Source organism: Pelophylax lessonae (genome assembly GCF_965119305.1).
Source record: "Pelophylax lessonae genome assembly, chromosome: 9".
Taxonomy (NCBI): Eukaryota; Metazoa; Chordata; class Amphibia; order Anura; family Ranidae; genus Pelophylax; species Pelophylax lessonae.
The window spans coordinates 219,790,261-219,809,271 of record NC_138776.1 but is presented as its reverse complement, the minus strand read 5'-3'; the positions used below and the strand labels follow the sequence as shown (position 1 = coordinate 219,809,271).

At 42.3% G+C, this 19,011-nt stretch overlaps 1 protein-coding gene across 1 annotated transcript in view; it reads right to left on the bottom strand.

The window, feature by feature from the left end:
* Nucleotides 1-324: 324 nt before the first annotated feature.
* The window catches only part of ERCC6 (ERCC excision repair 6, chromatin remodeling factor), a gene marked incomplete at its 5' end in the record, with an annotated part of 174,855 nt that continues 156,168 nt past the window's right edge, over nt 325-19,011 (bottom strand). The window contains 5 exons of the mRNA XM_082268943.1: nt 325-946; nt 3,275-3,350; nt 14,888-15,083; nt 15,721-16,176; nt 18,847-18,992. Of these exons, the coding sequence (XP_082125069.1) occupies nt 533-946; nt 3,275-3,350; nt 14,888-15,083; nt 15,721-16,176; nt 18,847-18,992 (1,288 nt within the window). The 3' untranslated portion in view covers nt 325-532. The remainder of the gene's footprint in view (nt 947-3,274; nt 3,351-14,887; nt 15,084-15,720; nt 16,177-18,846; nt 18,993-19,011) is intronic.

Here is a 19,011-nt window from a genome sequence, read left to right as displayed (position 1 = left end):
TGGAGGAGGGGTATATCTTTTTGCCTTAGCTCAGTGTTGAATCTCCCAAAGTCGAGGCCTATACCCCAAAGGTCTGCGGTGTCCCCAATGAACAATGGGAGGCCCACAAATTACAGAATGATTTTTATGACATTAAACTATTTTCAATTCACTAGCAGCAAGGTAGAGCAGTTAAGTGCTACTATACGTAAACACTGTACATTATCCCATTTCCCCTTTTAATATGATAAGCACCATCATAACTAATTAGAAAAAAGAAATTCACCATAGGCACTTGACCAGACACCTGAGAAGTGAATAATTAGGTCTGCGTGCTCAGTTTTTAGGTATAAACAGTTTGAACAAAACAGAGAAGCATTTTGACATTGTGTAAAAAAAGCTGAGAAAATACTGCAGCTCTGTCTGTTCAGATAAAGCACCAACTTGATATCTGCCTTTATGGCTACACTAACACCATTTTACATCTGTTCTACGTGTTCAGTAATCTCAATATCAGCTGTACGCTTAAAATGGTCAGTTTAAAAAAGAATGCTCAGCGGAATTCAGGTCTTAGCCTCCAGACTCCAGAACCATCACCATTTCGATGAAAAGTACATAGCTTACGCAAAAGTTCCCGAAAAACACAAGACTGTGAGGGAGAAAGTTTGTTCTCAAACTCATGAAGTACTTCTTGTGTGCTGGCTTCACCTTCAATATGAGCTTGGAATGCTATGAAGTTTCTCATGTCTGCGAGAAGCTCATCATGCTCTGTAGGGTCTGTTGCTGTAGTTCCTGTTTCACTGTCTTCTCTCGAAGGAAGCAAGAGATCATTTCTTTCCTTCATGCGAGCAAGCAAAGAAGAGGAGGACAATGCAGAAGTAGTGGCTTCTTTGGACTGGCTATCTCCATTAAAATGGGATGAAGTAGCAGTCCTAATCACATCTAGCTGCTTTGTGATCTTGGAGTCCTAGAATTACAAACAAAATAGTTAAAGTGATTATAAAGTCTTTTTTTCCTATTCCAATAAAAAACATGTTATACTTACCTGCTCTGTGCAGTGGTTTTGCACAGGGCAGCCCGGATCCTCCTCTTCCCGAGTCCCTGGCTGGAGCTCCTGGCCCCTACCTCCTGTTGAGTGCCCCCCCCCCCCCACAGCAAGCAGCTTGCTATGGGGGCACCCTAGCTAAGCCGCAGCTCCGTGTATACATTCGGAACACAGAGCTGTGGTTCAGCCCTGCCCCCCCTCTCTCTTCATTGGCTAACTGATTTTAATTGGCAGCAGTGGAGCCAATGGCGCCCCTGCTGTGTCTCAGCCCATCAGGAGGGAGAGTATCGGACGACCGAGGCATTAGTGGACATCGCTGGAGAAGGGGCTTAGGTAAGTATTAGGGGGGCTGCTGCACACAGAAGGCTTTTTATCTTAATGCATAGAACCTTCTGCCTTTACAACCACTTTATTTTATCTAAAATATTGAATTTTTTAATTCTATATACAGTTTTGTTGATCTCCTTAGAAAAAGAATACTGATTTACCAAAGCCCTAAGTTTTTTTTAAGGTTATGGAACCCAGACAGAATTGACCAGAAAAATAAAAACATATGCTTGATCCATAAGCTGTATACAATATTCTGGGGGTTAAATAACTTATTTTCTACATATTGTAACAGTTACTTGAATCTGAACTCCATTACTTTTTATATATTTATATTACCTGCTTATCCTACAGAACCTTACAGGGACAATAGTCAGCTTGCCTCCTGCCAGACCATAACAGAGGCAAGATGGCTAGCCAGTGGAAGAAGTAGTTAAGTAATTTATCAGCCAAAAATAGTGTGGTCTGGTCTAGAAAAAGTTCAGCTAATAGGGGGTGAAAAAAGTTTGTTTGCAGCAGAAACACTTAAGCACTGAAAGACCAGAGATGCTGACCGAAAACATTTTAACATAATAACGCATAACTTCGCCCTTTAGAGACTACAACTGAGACATACTGTACAGAATACAACCCTTACACTTAAAGGTCACCCATAATGATTTTTCACCAATGCCAGAAACAAAGCCATTTTGGAACTATGGTGGCATTATGGATTACATCAATGTTCCAGTCACGCCCCCAGTTGAAGTTGGATATGACGAAACGTGTTGGGGCATGACCAGGCGACGCATCCGGCAATACGTGCTACAGCGGGGGAACATCCCGGGAACTAACTGCGCTGGCGTGGAGCCGGTTCAGGGTGTACAGCGGCTGTTTCCTCCTTGCCTTCTGTTGACGATGTGCCTTCTTTTCTTCTACCAAATGTGAGTGCAATTGATTTACCTTTTCCTAATAAACGTGTTTGAGACATATTACACTATTGGTGGTGTTTTATCCTTACATGTTATACGGTATATGAGGATTGCATTGAGAGGAGTGGATTACGATTCTGCAGCAGAGTGGACCACATATGTTATTTATGTTTCCTGCTGGCCCAGTGTTAACCCCTGCGTTTTTTGCTCATTTGTGAGAACATTTGAGCAACAGCATCTGGTGAGTTACCACTTCTTCTGATCTTATCCCTGCCACTTGGTGGTGGTGGTATAGAGGTGAACCCGATAGACTTCACGAGCTGACGGCTGTCTCATTGGACTTTTTTATTACATTTTACATGATATTTATTCAAAGGACTATGTGATGTCTAGAGTGGAACTTCAGTGACTTTTATAGATAATTCACCTGTCGCATAGAGTTCTGTCGAGCCAATGCTACATTGACTCTTGCGCTACTATTCTTTATTTTAGTGGAAGAAATAGTTAAGCAATTTATCAGCCAAAAATAGTGTGGTGTGGTCTAGAAAAAGTTCAGCTAATAGGGGGTGAAAAAAGTTTGTTTGCAGCAGAAGCACTTAAGCACTGAAAGACCAGAGATGCTGACAGAAAACATTTTTAACATAATAGCGCATAACTTCGCCCTTTAGAGACTACAACTGAGACATACTGTACAGAATACAACCCTGTACACTTAAAGGTCACCCATAATGATTTTTCACCAATGCCAGAAACAAAGCCATTTTGAAACTATGGTGGCATTATGGATTACATCAATGTCTGGATAAAACTAGGCAAGTTGGCTGTTCATATCATTCATATCACAACTAAAAAAAAAAAAATCGAAACAGCATTACCATTTAGAAGTGACATAAAACATTAGTACAAATTAGTAGTATGAGAACCAGACCCTCAAAGCCCATCAACACAGGCCCAGATAGTATGGTATTGTGTCATAGAAGGCATTAACATGGTTTCATACTTTTTTTTTTACCTTGCATTTGTCCTGAGGGATCTTGCTTTCTGAAATAGCAGGTCGAAGCAATAGTGGGTTCTTTTTCTGTCCAAATCTTTTACAAAACAAATAAAGAGGCATTAAAATACTGAAAAATAAAACTGGAACCCCAAAAACAAATATTGAACCAAATTTGAGTAAATCACAAATGCATCATAAAATGATGCCTCACAATATAACATATGCTTTGCTGACTGTACCATTAAACTTTTTGCAAATCTGAGAAAGAATACATGCACCTGTCCATGTTTGTAATATAAAAAAGCTCAGCCCTTGCTTCTTGATTACAAAAATATAAGCTGCTGTGGGTTAACAAATGAAGGTAATGAATACCTAATCAAATGAAAAGGTACACTGACAGCAAAAGTCATTTCTCGCAAACATATTGGAAGAATATTGGCAGATAGGTTCCAAAGCCCCCTAAACACTAAAACAAATATCATATGAACTTCATATTATATGAAAAAGTTATTTCTGTTTTGTTTTTAATTTATAGAAAAAGACAATACCAAATCCTTGTCTCTATATAATCACGAAAACTAGAAACATTGAATGGATGTTAAATCAGATGGCTCCACCTATAGGCTATTTCAAGAATGCGCAATGCATATCACAACAAACTATTTGTCCAAGGGGTAAGGTACTTTTTTTCCCAGGGTCAGTGGCACATTTTTGTTTTAAAATTTTTGAAAATTTCTCAATGTTTTTTTAAATTGAGAATTAGTTATTCAAGAAAAAAAAAATATTCCGTATGTAGTATCCAAGGGTATTCCATGTACCGGAAGGACAGGATAGGAAAAAGAGGGGGAGGGGTATGTCTCTACGTCAAGAACAATGTAAGGGTGATAGAGCGGAGTGATATTACGGAAGGGATGAATATGGAGTTAGAATCCGTGTGGGTAGAACTCCTTAGGGAAGGAGAAAAGGGAAAAGTAATTGTGAGGGTTTGCTATAGGCCACCTAAACAAGGGGAGGAGGTAGAGCTGGAATTTTTAGCACTGTTGGGTAAAGTGGCAAAGCTAGGATCTGTCATCATATTGGGGGACTTCAATTATCCCGACATGGACTGGGGAGAGGGGACTACACACCCACAGAAGGCCCGTCTATTCACGGAAACCTTACAGGACAACTACATGTCACAGTTGGTGGACTCTCTGACTAGAGAAAATGCAATCTTGGATCTATTGATCACTAATGACCCAGACATAATCTCGGAGGTAGGAGTCAAGGACAACCTGGGCTCTAGTGATCACAGGATGATCACATTTAGTGTAAATAACAATAGAACAAGGCAAGTGGGGAACATAAGAACCCTTAGTGCCGGTTCACACTTATGCGCTTGCGCTTGCAATGCGAATTTGCAGTGCGAGTTTCCCTTGTGTTTTTCAATAGTACCAGCGCGATTGTAATGAAAATTTTATTGCGTTGATTATGTTAATTAAGCTCAGGAGGGGTGGAGCTGAGGGGAAAATCAAACAAAAAATAAAAATTCGCACATAAGAATTCGCACATATCTGAACTGATAATGCGAGTCCAGACCGATTTACATTGATGTCTATGGAGACTAAATTCGCAACGCAACACTGTAAACTCGCACAAGACCCTTTTTATCATCGTATCACATTCGCATCTGGATCGCAACGCATAGATGTGAACGAGCGTCACGAATTCAATGAATTTTGTAAATGCATGCGATTGGAGACTATTTAGAACGCATCGCATTCGCAGTAAAAGCGCATAAGTGTGAACCGGCACTTAAATTCAGAAGGGCAAACTTTCCAAAATTGTTCTCATTGATGGAAAGGGTAAACTGGGACCGAACCCTAGGATCCCTGACCACAGAGGAAAAAAATGGATTTTTGTAAAATCTTACCGTAAAATCCTTTTCTCTTAGCTCATCGACAGACGTAGTCCTCGGTGATACACCACCTTCGGGTTATGTTACCTCCGCAGGAGCAGGACTAGACAGGAAATTAAAAAGCTCTGGCCACACCCTAGGGGCAGTCCCAGAGGGTATATCCTCTCTCTCTCTGCCTCAGCAAATCAGTTATGTGAAAAAGCAGTGCTTAGAGAATTTAACCCAACCCAACTCCAAAACAGAGGGGCGGGGACTACGTCTGTCGATGAGCTAAGAGAAAAGGATTTTACGGTAAGATTTTACAAAAATCCATTTTTCTCTAGCGCTCATCGACAGACGTAGTCCTCGGTGATACACCACCTTCGGGACGTCCCAGAGCAGTATCACAACTGAGGGGTGGGAAAATGGAAATCAAATCCCAATCTAGAAGGCCCAACCGGTGCCAACTAGAAGTTTACAATGCTCATCCTTAATGATGAGACTCAACAAAAAAATTTTCAAACAGAAAAAAACCCTCGAGGTAGACCACCGGTCTCCTCAAATTGCGGCCTGCAAAACCTTGCGGCCAAATGAGGCATCCGCCGATGCCGTCACATCAATTTTATAGAATTTAGTAAAGGTATGTACCGACGACCAAGTGGCCGCCTTACATACCTGGACCACTGACGCCTGATGGCGAAAGGCCCAGGAAGTACTGAGCGCTCGAGTGGAGTGCGCCCTAACAGGGAACGGAGGACTCTGACCCTTAATAGAATAAGCCTGTACAACCGTTTGTCTAATCCATTTGGCAATGGTCGCGGCAGATGCAGGCAAACCCTTTCTGGGGCCATCCGTGATCACAAAAAGTGAATCCGTCTTACGGAATGATTCCGTAGCTTTCAGGTATACCCTGATTGCCCGAACCACATCCAAGGAATGCAACGCATGTTCCCGATGATGCTTGGGCTGAGGACACAAGGAAGGTAGTACAATATCTTCATTCAGATGAAAATCTGAAACCACCTTAGGAAGAAAAGATGGCTTAGGATGAAGTACTACCTTATCCCTATGAATCACTAGGTATGGGGACTGGCATGATAATGCAGCCAGTTCTGACACCCTGCGAGCAGAAGTAATAGCCACCAAGAAGACCACCTTCTGGGATAAAGTAAGCAAGGGAATCTCCCTGATGTTTTCAAAGGGAGGTTTCTGTAGAACCGACAAAACCAAATTAAGATCCCAGGGCGGTAAGGGCGCGCGGACTGGAGGAGCCAGGTGCCGCACCCCCTGGCTGAAATTCCGCACCAAGGATTTGGTAGCTAAAGGTTTCTGAAAGAAGATTGCTAATGCTGAAACTTGACCCTTGATGGTGCTCAAGGCTAGCTTCTGCTCAACCCCTTGTTGCAAAAAGGCCAATATTCGAGACACCGAATAGGTACGTGGAGGAAATCCTAAAGATTCGCACCACGCAATGTAAGTCTTCCATGTGTGATAATAGACTTTGCTGGAAGTCGCTTTCCTTGCTTTAATAAGGGTAGGAATGACTGAAGTAGACAAACCTCTGTCCTTCAGTACTTGGGTCTCAATGGCCAGGCCATTAAAACCAGCGACTGTAAAGCACGAAGGTAAATAGGTCCTAGAGACTACAGACACTCCCTGAGACGAAGTTCCCACGGAAAGTCTGCGACTAACATGTCCAAGTCGGCCAGGCCGGCTTGAAGAGGCCAGCCTAGAATTTCTAGGACCACTGGCGCTGATAGGATCTGAACCAGGCGTCCCTAGAGCTATCTGGCCCCGACCATCCGAGAAAGTCTGGTCGTTTTCTGTTCCCACACATTTATCAGATACCTGATAGTTATCAGGAAAGGTGATCTTTTCTGGTTGAACCTCAGGGACCGAAGTCACCCGACTAGAAGCTACTTGGCCTATCTGGTCAATCAGATCCGATTCCTGTGAGGTATCGGGACTAATCCTAGGAAAAGGTAAAGGAAAAGATCTATACAGGGAACGGTAACTACCGCTTCCTGTACTTAAATGTTGGAAGGGAAGAATCGCACCGGTAGTAGTGGTAGATGCTCGATCTAATGTCCTGAATACCGGTGAAAACGTCCCCCCACCCTGAAATCGGGTGGGGGCGCACCTTCAGGCTGTGTACTCCTTTACTTCGGGTTTGGCTGGGTTGGTCCTCTGCTTGTCCGACCATCCCTTCTTGAACCCTCCTGGAGGAGTCTTGCCTTTCCCGGGAGTACCAGCCGGGCGCCCTTTATGGGCGGTAAAGAAAGGTCCTCGCTTGTTGCGAGGTCCCTTAACTTTTGCAGCCTGTGGCAAAAAAGTACTCTTGCCCCCGGTGGCATCCTTAATGATTTCATCTAGGTTGGCTCCAAATAGACGATTCCCCTGAAAAGGGAGATTGGTCAAAGTCTTTTTGGAACCTAGGTCAGCTGACCAGCATTTTAACCACAGCACACGTCTGAGGATCACTGCTAACTTAGATGCATGCCCTAACAAGGGAGTAGTGTCCAAGGCTGCGTCACAGATAAACCGTAGCCCTTGTATGATCTGTTCTATCAAATCAGATGTCTCCTGGGGAATATCTTTTCCCCTAAGATCTTGGCGTACCATTTTCGCCCATTCCGTAAGTGTCTGGGAAACTAGACCAATAACAATTACTGGTCTAAATGCTGACCCTATCAGAGAAAAGATAGTGCGGGACTCTGCTTCTATCTTTCGATCCACCGGATCCTTAAAGGACGAAGTGTCCTCCACTGGAATAACCGTGGCTTTATTCAGCCTGGAAATAGGCGGATCCACGACTGGTGGTACCGTCCATTTCTTAATGATGGATTCCTCAAACGGATAGCGTCTAGCAATACGCTTGGAAATAGTAAAGGTACGTTTAGAATGCTCCCATTCTCCTTTAATCTGATTACCAAAACATTTAGGTACAGGAAAAGCCTTCGCCGTCTTGATGGGCTTATTAGTCCCAAAAGGCCTTTCTGTTTCAGTTGCCTCTGCCGGTAAAGCCTCAAGTTTTAAGGTTTCTTGCACTGCCACAACTAGTGCGTCCACCAATGCTTCTTCCTGAATTATAGCAGGAGAAGAAGCGTCCTCCTCACTGTCTGAGGGGGCTTTACCTGGGATAACAGCCCTTGCAGAGGAACCTGCAACTGCAGTGACCATCTCTGAATCAGAGTCAGAGGTGTCAGATAGTATAGGGGTAGGCGGGGGTCGCTTCCTTGACCCCCGTCCCTGACAGGCCGCCTCCACCCGAGCCACCATAGACTCCAAAATTGCTGTAAATGACTCTATACTCTGTGCACCGGCGGGTCCCGAGGCCCCCTCGAGGGAAACAGGTGGGGGAATATGTGTGGCAGGGTCCATAATAACTCCAGTTACTTCCTGGATGATATAATTCAAAAGTAAAGAAAAAACTTTTTTTTTTTTTTTTTTTTGACCCTCAGTGCCACAAAAAAACCCCTTAGTGTTACCTGCTAGGGATCCCTATCGATCGAGAGAGAGAGAGATAGACCCCCAGGCTCACCACTTGATGTTCAGAGTGAAACTGCAACAGCTTACAGCGCTGTCTTAGACAAACAGGAAGTCTTTTGGCTGGCTGCCCAGGAAGAAGGGAGGCGGCTCCGCCCCTCTGCACGCCTTCCGGCGCCTCCCCCAAGCTCCACGAGGTGTAGAATCACCTCAAACATGGCCGCCCCCATGCTGGAGACACGAGGCTACGCCAAAATGGCGGCTCGTGCGATCCAGCAAAAAAAATGGCGGCGGCCTGTGCTGACTAGCGGTGTGCTGCAGGCACACAACACTCTCTCTGCATGGGGATATGGCGTGGTTGGCGGTACCGGCCCTGGCGGACCGCATGGCCGTTCGGGAGGCCTGCTAATAGCTGGAGATCTGATTTGGAAGGCGGTCTACATGTCCATGGCTTCTGACTGGTAGGTAGCTTATACTTAACCCATAAGATTCCCAGAATGCCACAGATTACATCTTTAAAACATGTATACAATAGATTGTTAGCTCCCAAACCAAGCCTCCTGGCTTTTTGCACACATAAAATCACACTCAAAGTAGGAGGATTTGTGACATGTTATAGGATAGAAAGAACTCTTTCTTACCATACAGAGAGGGGCCCGCGTTCACCACAAAACCCGTCAGGGAAAAAGGGGGAACATACTACTCACCATACCGGAACCAGGCGGGCACCAACTCCTGACAGTACCCCTCTCCACCGGGGCGGGAGGGCTGTCGACCGATACGGACGCCGTGACTCATGGTCTTTGGCGTTTCAGCGAGACGTTTAACTCGCGGGTTCAGTCCTTTTAATGGGACTTTGTCGCGGCCGACCCAGCGCGGAGCTATGGCCTGCACGCGCTCGTAGGCTGAACTGGGGTGACCACCGGATCTCGACATCCAGCCCGTCGCCCAGTTCAGCTTTCTTGCTTGAAGATCTCACAGGAACACTGGAGAAAAAAAGCTGTCTAAAAATCCTTTTAGAAAAAAATTCTTGCCAGGACCTAAGATCCCAGCAAGGTATCTAGGTCCTTACTCCTAACTAGACAGAAAATAACTGATTTGCTGAGGCAGAGAGAGAGAGGATATACCCTCTGGGACTGCCCCTAGGGTGTGGCCAGAGCTTTTTAATTTCCTGTCTAGTCCTGCTCCTGCGGAGGTAACATAACCCGAAGGTGGTGTATCACCGAGGACTACGTCTGTCGATGAGCGCTAGAGAAATGGGAATGCTTTAGGAACATATTAAGCAAAGGCATCTTGCAGTGCATTCCTATGGGAAATAAATTTAGAAGAGACAAAGCCAAACCTGGCTGGCTAAACCGTAGCGTTAAAAACCCTATTAGGGGAAAAAAATTGGCCTTCAGGAAAATAAATCAGAAGGCACAGTATTGGCTTTCGACCAATACAAGGAGGCAAATAAGAAGTGTAAACACGAAATCAAGATGGCTAAAATAGACTTTGAGAGACAAATAGCGGAGGATAGTAAAAAAAAAAACAAAGAAATTCTTTAAGTATATCAATAGCAAAAAAACTAGGGCAGAGCATATTGCACACATAATTAGCGATGATGGGAGGATGGTTACAGAGGACACTGAAAAAGCAACCGTGCTGAATGCTTTTTTCTCGTCAGTATTTACAGAGGAAACGGAGGGGTACACTGACCATGACTGTTTGGTTAGTAGTAATACACAGGACTTGCCACTATGGCTAACAGAGGGTGAAATCAGGGAAAGGCTGGATAAACTTAACACAAACAAATCACCAGGCCCAGATGGCGTACATCCGAGAGTACTCAAGGAACTCTGTAAGGTTATATCCAGACCACTGTTCCTGATCTTTGCGGACAGTATTAGGACAGGAGATGTACCAGGAGATTGGAGGAAAGCTAACGTGATTCCGATATTCAAAAAGGGTCAGAGGCATGTCCCGGGAAATTATAGGCTTATCAGTTTGACATCGATAGTATGTAAACTTCTGGAGGGGATGATAAGGGACTATATCGTAGAGTTTGCTAAAGACAACAGCATCATCAGTAATAACCAGCACGGGTTTACAAATGGGCGTTCTTGTCAAACCAATCTATTAGCATTCTACGAGGAGGTAAGCTGTGAGCTAGATAGGGGGAGACCAGTGGATGTGGTGTACCTGGATTTCGCTAAGGCGTTTGATACAGTTCCCCATAAGCGCTTAATTTATAAAATAAGGTCTGCAGGTATCGACAGCAGGGTATGCTTTTGGATACGGAACTGGCTAAAAGGGCGTGTCCAAAGGGTGGTAATAAACAGCGCATACTCAGACTGGTCTGAGGTAGTAAGCGGGGTGCCCCAGGGCTCAGTCCTGGGACCAACCTTGTTCAATTTATTCATAAACAGCATTGAGGTCGGGGTCAGTAGTTCAATAGCAGTTTTTGCAGATGACACAAAATTGGGCAGGGCAATAACCGCACAGTATGAAGCAGATATCCTACAGAATGACCTGGACAAAATAGCGGAGTGGGCAACGACTTGGCAAATGAGGTTTAACGTAGAGAAGTGTAAGGTTTTGCACTTGGGGACTAGAAACATAAAAGCACAATACATGTTAGGAGGGGAACCCTTGGGGGAATCAAAAATGGAGAAAGATCTGGGAGTCTTGGTTGATGATAGACTAGGCAACAGCATGCAATGTCAGGCGGCAGCTGCCAAAGCCAGCAGAATATTAGCATGCATAAAGAAAGGGATGTATTCCAGAGATAAGACTTTAATCCTTCCACTTTATAAAACTCTGGTCCGACCGCATCTGGAGCATTCTGTCCAGTTCTGGTCGCCAGTCCTCAGGAGGGATGTGTTGGAGCTGGAGAGAGTCCAGAGAAGGGCAACTAAACTAATTAGGGGATTGGAGGACCTTGATTATGAAGAGCGGCTGCAATCGCTTGATTTATTCTCCCTGGAGAAGAGACGCCTGAGGGGGGACATGATAGCAATTTTTAAATATCTCAATGGGGATCTCAGCTTAGAAAAAAAGCCGTTTAGTCGAAGGGATTGCATGAGGACTCGGGGGCATACAATGCGATTAGAGGAGAAGCGTTTTAACCTCAGGCAACGTGGGGGGTTCTTTACTGTTAGGGCTACAAGATTGTGGAATTCTCTACCACAAGAGGTGGTTTCTACGGGTAGTATGGTGGCTTTCAAAAGACTATTGGACGTGCATCTCAAGGATCAGAACATTCAGGGGTATGAGAGATGATTACAGCCACACACACCTACACAGGTTGAACTGGATGGACTATTGTCTTTATTCAACCTCACCTACTATGTAACTATGTAACTATGTAGTATATATGGAATACATATGCATTATCAACTGAGGACAGAGTAGAACTGAATGAAAGCCTACAATGGTTATTAGCAGTAACACTTATAACCTTTATGGTTATTACTTGAACTTATTATAAACAGAAAAAAAGTGTGCTGCTAATAAATCAACAAACGTTCAAATGCAGATTTATACATAAAATGTCAGATATGGTTTCTGTGATATTACATAACTAGTTATTCTTCTACCCAAGTAAGTTAGTCTATAAAAGTATTTTTTTGGTTTCACAGTAATAAAGTAACATAGATATAGATTGGCTGACACCTATTGCAACACAATTGTGTTATAATTATGGACATCAACATACTTTTTTGATTGAATAATCAGCTAACCCTCACATATACAGTATCCCACAAAAGTGAGTACACCCCTCACATTTTTGAAAATATTTTATTATACCTTTTCATGTGACAACACTGAAGAAATGACACTTTGCTACAATGTAATGTAGTGAGTGTACAGCTTGTATAACAGTGTACAAAACGAGTGTGAAATACAAGCTGTACACTCACTACTTTACATTGTAGCAAAGGGCATTTCTTCAGCGTTGTCACATGAAAAGATATAATAAAATACTTAAAAAAATGTGATGGGTGTACTCACTTTTGTGAGAAACTTTAACTCTCACCCTCGCACAGCAATGATGTCAAGTAGCATAGGTGAGCAAGTCATGATTTTATTTATTTTAAGTTTCAGACAATGAGCAGTATACCTACAATGCTATAGAAGCTTATCAACAATTTTGCAATATAAGATATTAAATCTGAAGTTTAGGTATTTTTTTTACTTACTTTTGCAGTCACCCAATGTATCTTTAATGAAGATTGTCTCACATCCTGCAGGCCTATTGTTCCTGACAAAATCTTCTTTCCTGTGATGCCCAGTCCTCCTGACATCTCAGAACTTGTGTGGCACAGGTGAACAGCTTCAGGTAGAACACTGCAATATATTTCAGAAGCTCTTGACAGCCACCTCCATAAAAGTCAATTCATGGATTTCACTGAATGTAGCACTATTTGGGAAATTACAGAATCCTCTCCGTCACTTTCAAATCATATTATATTTAGTGAAATTAATCAACAGACTTTCAGGTGAGGAGAGGAAGGGTCAGGCCATTGTCAGGAGGGACTGAAACGCATTGCACTGTTAGACCCTAAAGGGCGTTTTGAAATTATGGAGTATGGAACAAGACACAGGATTTGTGGTCACCGACCGAGTTACATCCTTCTACCAGTGATTGGACAAGCCAAAAACTTTGCATCAGCAGAGGCCTGTCAATATAGCCAGTAAAACATTGAGAAGGTATAAACAGAAGGCGGTAGCTTTTCAGGATTGTGAGGCATTACTGATGCACATTAGGATCTCATGGAGTTGGCCCTCATAGGGAAGGGAGAAACCCTTTCCTTAGGGACAGAAGCCCTGGAAATTAGCTGCCTGAGACACCCAGCTATGGTGGAGAAGGAAGCAGGATGACCCTTCTTGGGACCTTCAGGAACCCTAACTGCTCTGACCACATCCAGACAGTGGAGTGAAATATTATTGACATGCTCAGGGGCAGAACAGAGGGAAGGAGTATAATATCCTCATTTAGGTGAAAAGAAGAGATAGCATCGGGAAGGAAGGAGGGGCCTGGGTTGCACAACCACCTTATTAATATGCAAGATAAGGTTCTTTACAAGAAAGAGATGGCAACTCAAAAACAAGCCTGACAGAGATAATGGAAACCAAAAGGGACACTCCACTGGTGAGTTCCTCCAATGGTGGATTCATGATTGGTTCAAAGAAATGTTTTTGAAGACCTGAAAGCACCAGATTCAGATGCCATAGAAATCCCAGTGGGGAATTAACATGAGCCACAATTTAGTATTAACAATGAGCCTAAGATCTTTGGAACAGAACAGATAGGGCAGAAACTCGTCCCTTTAGAGTACAGATGATAGACCAAACTTGAGAAAGGCCAGGATTAGAAGAATAGACTTTCTTATTGATGGAGTGCCTACTTTTGCAGATCTTATGAGAAGTAGATTTTCTTGCTTTGAGCAAGATGGGATCGACAGAATCAGTAATGCCCCTAAGAGTTTCAACAACCATATCATTAAAGCCAGCGACTGAGAACAGGGTGGAATAGAAGGCCTTATGACATGGGGGCTGGACTGTTTCAAAGAGGTCAAGGCTCAGATTTCACCTGTCATGGCAGGCATATCGCCAAAAGGTGTGTTCACTTTCAGGCTGCCATAGTAACACACATGGTCTTTGACCTGTATAGCACCCTTTGGCTTACTACACTCATTGCACCATGTGCCACGATGAGAAAGAACCGAACACAAATTATACAGACTAGCCTCACGAACGTTAGGGGCTGGGTATGGGTTACAAGATATACATTGAGGGCAACCAATTTGGAAACTGCTACTGAGCCCTGGGTCAATAAGGAGTAGGAGTTGGATCTTGATAGAAGTGTCAGCTGAAGTAGTGAAGAATAAAACTGGTATACAAACTTCTCTAGTGAAGAGATCCAATACCAAAGAGCATTAGGTAAAAACCGGAGTCCTATAGAGTGGGTAGGGCTATATGAGAGTGCATTGGGATTGGCAGGAGGGCGTTCTCAGCAAACTATACCAATGGTCTATGACTGCACATCCTTTATCCTGTACCCTATGTAGAAGATAAACTATTTGAACTAAACATCAGCTTTAAAAAGTGCCAATAACAGTCACAATATTGGTTACATATATAATTAGGCTGAAGTTGGAATTTTATTTTCATTTTTAATAAAATAGTTCCTAATAAACGGTTGCCAATGCATCTACCATAATTTACTGCTATCATTTTTCTGCAATTTAAAGGTTAGGTACTGTTTAATTCAAAATAATTCCCACCTAGTTTTTGGAGGGACACCACCACTTGTCCCGGTCCATGTTGGGATTCCAGAGGAGGCTGTGTTACAACGTTGACGGGACACTTTTAGGGCGCGTAGTGCTTCTTGGGCCACTCTACTTGCTTCTTGTTCAACCAGTACATAGTCTGGATTTGAGGAATCCATAATAACATCATGCTTCATGACACTATGAACACCTGGGGAAAATAATTTTGTAGAGGGTAAAGTGGACCTAAAATAAATTGAAGATTTGTTATCCAAAAAAGACCTAGAAATCCTATTGTGCCTAAGCAGCTACCGGTAAGATGTACCTTTTACTCCCTGAAAAATAGCACTGCAGTTCCTGTGCCTAGGAAATCCTGTGGATTTCAAGACTTGAAGCGCAATTATCTCCCATCATGCATTCTGTTGATCATTGATTTAGGCACCTCTCCTGCTGCTTCATCATTAGCCTATCTGCAGCTGAACAGCGTCTTCTCCCTACTTGTCAGACTCATGAACACCAGAATTCTTACTTGCCCATATACCAATTTGCATTGGTAATACTACTTCATCTGTACAGATCTCACAGATGTTTGTATATCTTAGCATATGTATATAATAACTGGGTGTATGAATAATTGTTGATTATTTTATTGTTGTCTCAACAGGTGTCTATCTATCCGTCCATCTATCTGTGGGGTTGCACAGTTATGCATAAATGTTTATCCATGTGCAAAGTACACTGAGAGCCATTTTAAACTCCAAACCTTAAACATAAGACAGCTGTATGCAAAACCATAATAGTCACATGCATCCCTAGTACTTTATATAGAAAGGAAAAGCATCACCTACCAGATTTTTTAAACAATTTTTCCAAAACATATTCATCACTTGACTTGTGTTTTTCCTGCTGCTCTTCATTCTCTGCCTTCTTGAATGGCTTCTGTTTCACTAAATGTGAAATCCTCTCTCCATTACCATCTTTTAGTCTTTTTCCTTTATCCTGGTGTTTCGTCTTGGCTTTGTGTTTTCGGTGACTGTTTTCTGGGGCTAAGGATGAGCTGTGTTCTTGGACAGCTTTTAGGTTTTCTCTAAGATCTTCGTGTAAATCAGGGTTTTTTGGTAAGCCATCTTGTGAAGAGCCCTCTGAGCAAAGGGACAAGGTGCTATTGGCAGACAATGAAGACTTGCATGGCACTGGTTTTTTGTTTTTAACAGTGATAGGAGAATTCTCTTCATTTACACCATTAATGTCCCTTGCTATATGTTTTTTAGGAGGTCTTGAGAGTTTCACATCAGAGCCAGTCCCTTAAAAAGGAAAAACACTTTTGTAACTTTACTTACACACCAAACAAATACAAATAAGCTCCTGACTGCACTTACTTTATTCCATTGCAAGCAAATGGAAGACAAAGTCTTATATCTGCTGCCTGAATAACAACCCAACTGCAGCAATCAGAAATGAAAAGCTCAAATAGGCACAGCTTTAAGGCCATATGCAGTAGTATATGTAATGCACTGATGAACAACTGCTATCCAGCTGGCAAGTCTGCAGACATTAGTCTTCACAGACCAAGATTATTTCTAAATAAACAATAAAAGTTTGTTAATTAGTTTGCGATCTCAAAAATATATTGTTTTACAAGTTTTTTTATAAGGTGTTTGCTAAAAAGAACAATTTTCTTTTCTTTACAAAATATATATTTTATCTAATGCTTTAAATTTTCTTGTTCTGGAACAGTAGGATGATTTTCTGCCATCTGAATATCACAAAAGGCTAGAGCAGACACTTGATGTCATCAACAAACAAACTAAGTAACCCAAGGGTACTGAACAGGTTTTAGAATTGTAATACATCACTGAGCAGACGAGGTAGGAGAGTAGATTTTTATGTACCATAAGGCCTGGTTTACACCTATGCATTTTATGGTGCTTTTTGCAGAAACGCACTACAGTTCATTTATCATGGTTTCCTATGGGACACAATCACATCTATGCATTACATGCGTTACATTTTTGAAAAGAGTCCGGGACTTTTTTTAAATGCAATATGGTGCTTTTTTTGGTTCAATAGACTTTAATAGAGAAGTTGCAGATAAGCATTGCGTTTTTGCCGCAATTTGCAATTTTTAATCTGCCCAACAAAGAAAAGAATACAAAACACATTAAAAAAACCACATCATAACAGCGTGTGCAAAAAAGAAAAACACACAGTAAAAACTGATCAAACGCAAACTTTAGAGTATTGACATGTTTAACTGCTTGCTTGTAGTTAAACGAGTAACTTAATAAATACATTAATAATGTCAGTGCGCTTTATTCAAGTAGAATTCTAGCCTCCACCTAATTAGTCCTAAACATGTCCATTCCCCACTCCTAACACGTACACTCATTCTCACCCACTTCGGACCAGTCACGTGATCCCTGTGTCAGCTATCTGAGAATGCAGGGGAGAAAGCACTCAACAACGGCTGGGAATGCTTAGGAGTGGTGACGTCACCTATAGGCTCCCATGTTCCAGTTGTTGTCGGCGTTCCTTCCACTCCCCTGCAGCTGCCTCGGGATGACAAAGAAGAGCGGGAGCACAAGACCAACCCACAAGCAGGCTGAAAATTGGTAAGTATATACATCTCTTTTACACAGGTTAGGCAGCATAGGTGTTGGGAGGGGACATTTTTAAGACTAGTTAAGTTGAAGCTGGAATTTGACTTTAATACCATCTTATATTTTTAAAAATTTTCAACAGAGGATTAATAACCCTGCATTTTAAACTTCTACGGTTTGGATAAACCAAAAATGAGCAGGCCTTAAAAAAATATTCTTAATTAAAAAGAAAAAAGCAAATATGACCAGAAACAGCAGCCTTAAAATCACCAATTCTACAGGGGAGAGGGAGAACCAATCTTGGATAAAGGAATGTACTCAATGAATGTTACAGATTGATTATGGGATTCCTATGTTTTGTGCCCTATGAAATAGCTGAGCAAAGTTTGACTTATTATAAGATCTTGCAGAGTGGGTTTCCACATACATCTGTTTCTCAGGCCCATCAATGCCTTAAAACGAACCAGAGATTTGATCAAACTACTACATAGGGGTCAACACAGAACCACTATTACCAGGTATAAATATACAACACTGATTCTATAAAATATACCTAGAGAGGGAAGTGCCCAGTAAGTTCATTGACAGTGCTATTCAAGAGCTGCTTAAATGTGCTACACTTTTTCTATATAACATCTAACTGAATTTTTCTTACATGCAACATTCAAACAGCCCATACATAGTCAATGTATGTACTTTCCGACAGCCTCTTTTCTTGTACCATTTACATGGCGATATACTAGGCATTATTTCTGTTTAACATTCAACTTAACAGAGATCTTACCATTAATTATGGTAAAAACAACAATAGTGAATAGACACAAGAGATTTAAGGATAAGTTTACCGTTGCAGGGAAACATTTTTTATTTAACTTAATTTTTTTTTTTCCTACTAGGAACCTGCAAAGCATTGCACCTGCAATCGGCAGATCACAGGAGCAATACAGGATTCCTGAAGACTGTCTGCACCTCGTTTGAGCAGGCAAGTACACACTGACAGGAAGAAACAATTAACTACCTAGAGCACTCAACAGTGCCTTAGTAGTTCATTGAGAACTACAAGCCTTGTAGTGTATTCAATCACAGAACTCTGTGAATGAAATGATATGGCCAGGTGGGTGATACCCCACACAGCCGCATTTTTTAAAAACTGTGACAGCAAGTTCGGGAAGAAGATCCCTGGCTTGCTGTCACTAGAGACGGACTTGGGGAATGACTGCAGCAGTGGTAACATGTTACATGCTCCACCCTAAAAATGGGCATAACATCTTCCCAAAGGTAAACTTATCCTTTAAATGAAAAGGTAACTAGGTTTATGCCTTGTAGTCTTTCAACAGCCATAATAGACACACATATATTTTATTTTACTGGTACCTGCAAAAATTGCACTGGTCTCTGTTCCTTGACCTGCATCTGGACTGCTCAATGTGAACAATTCATACAGATCATTGGATTTGAAGAAGCGCCTCTGCTTCGGGTCTTTCAAAACCCTGTTAGTCAAGAACTGCTTAAAGATTTGCCTAGGGACACAGACATACA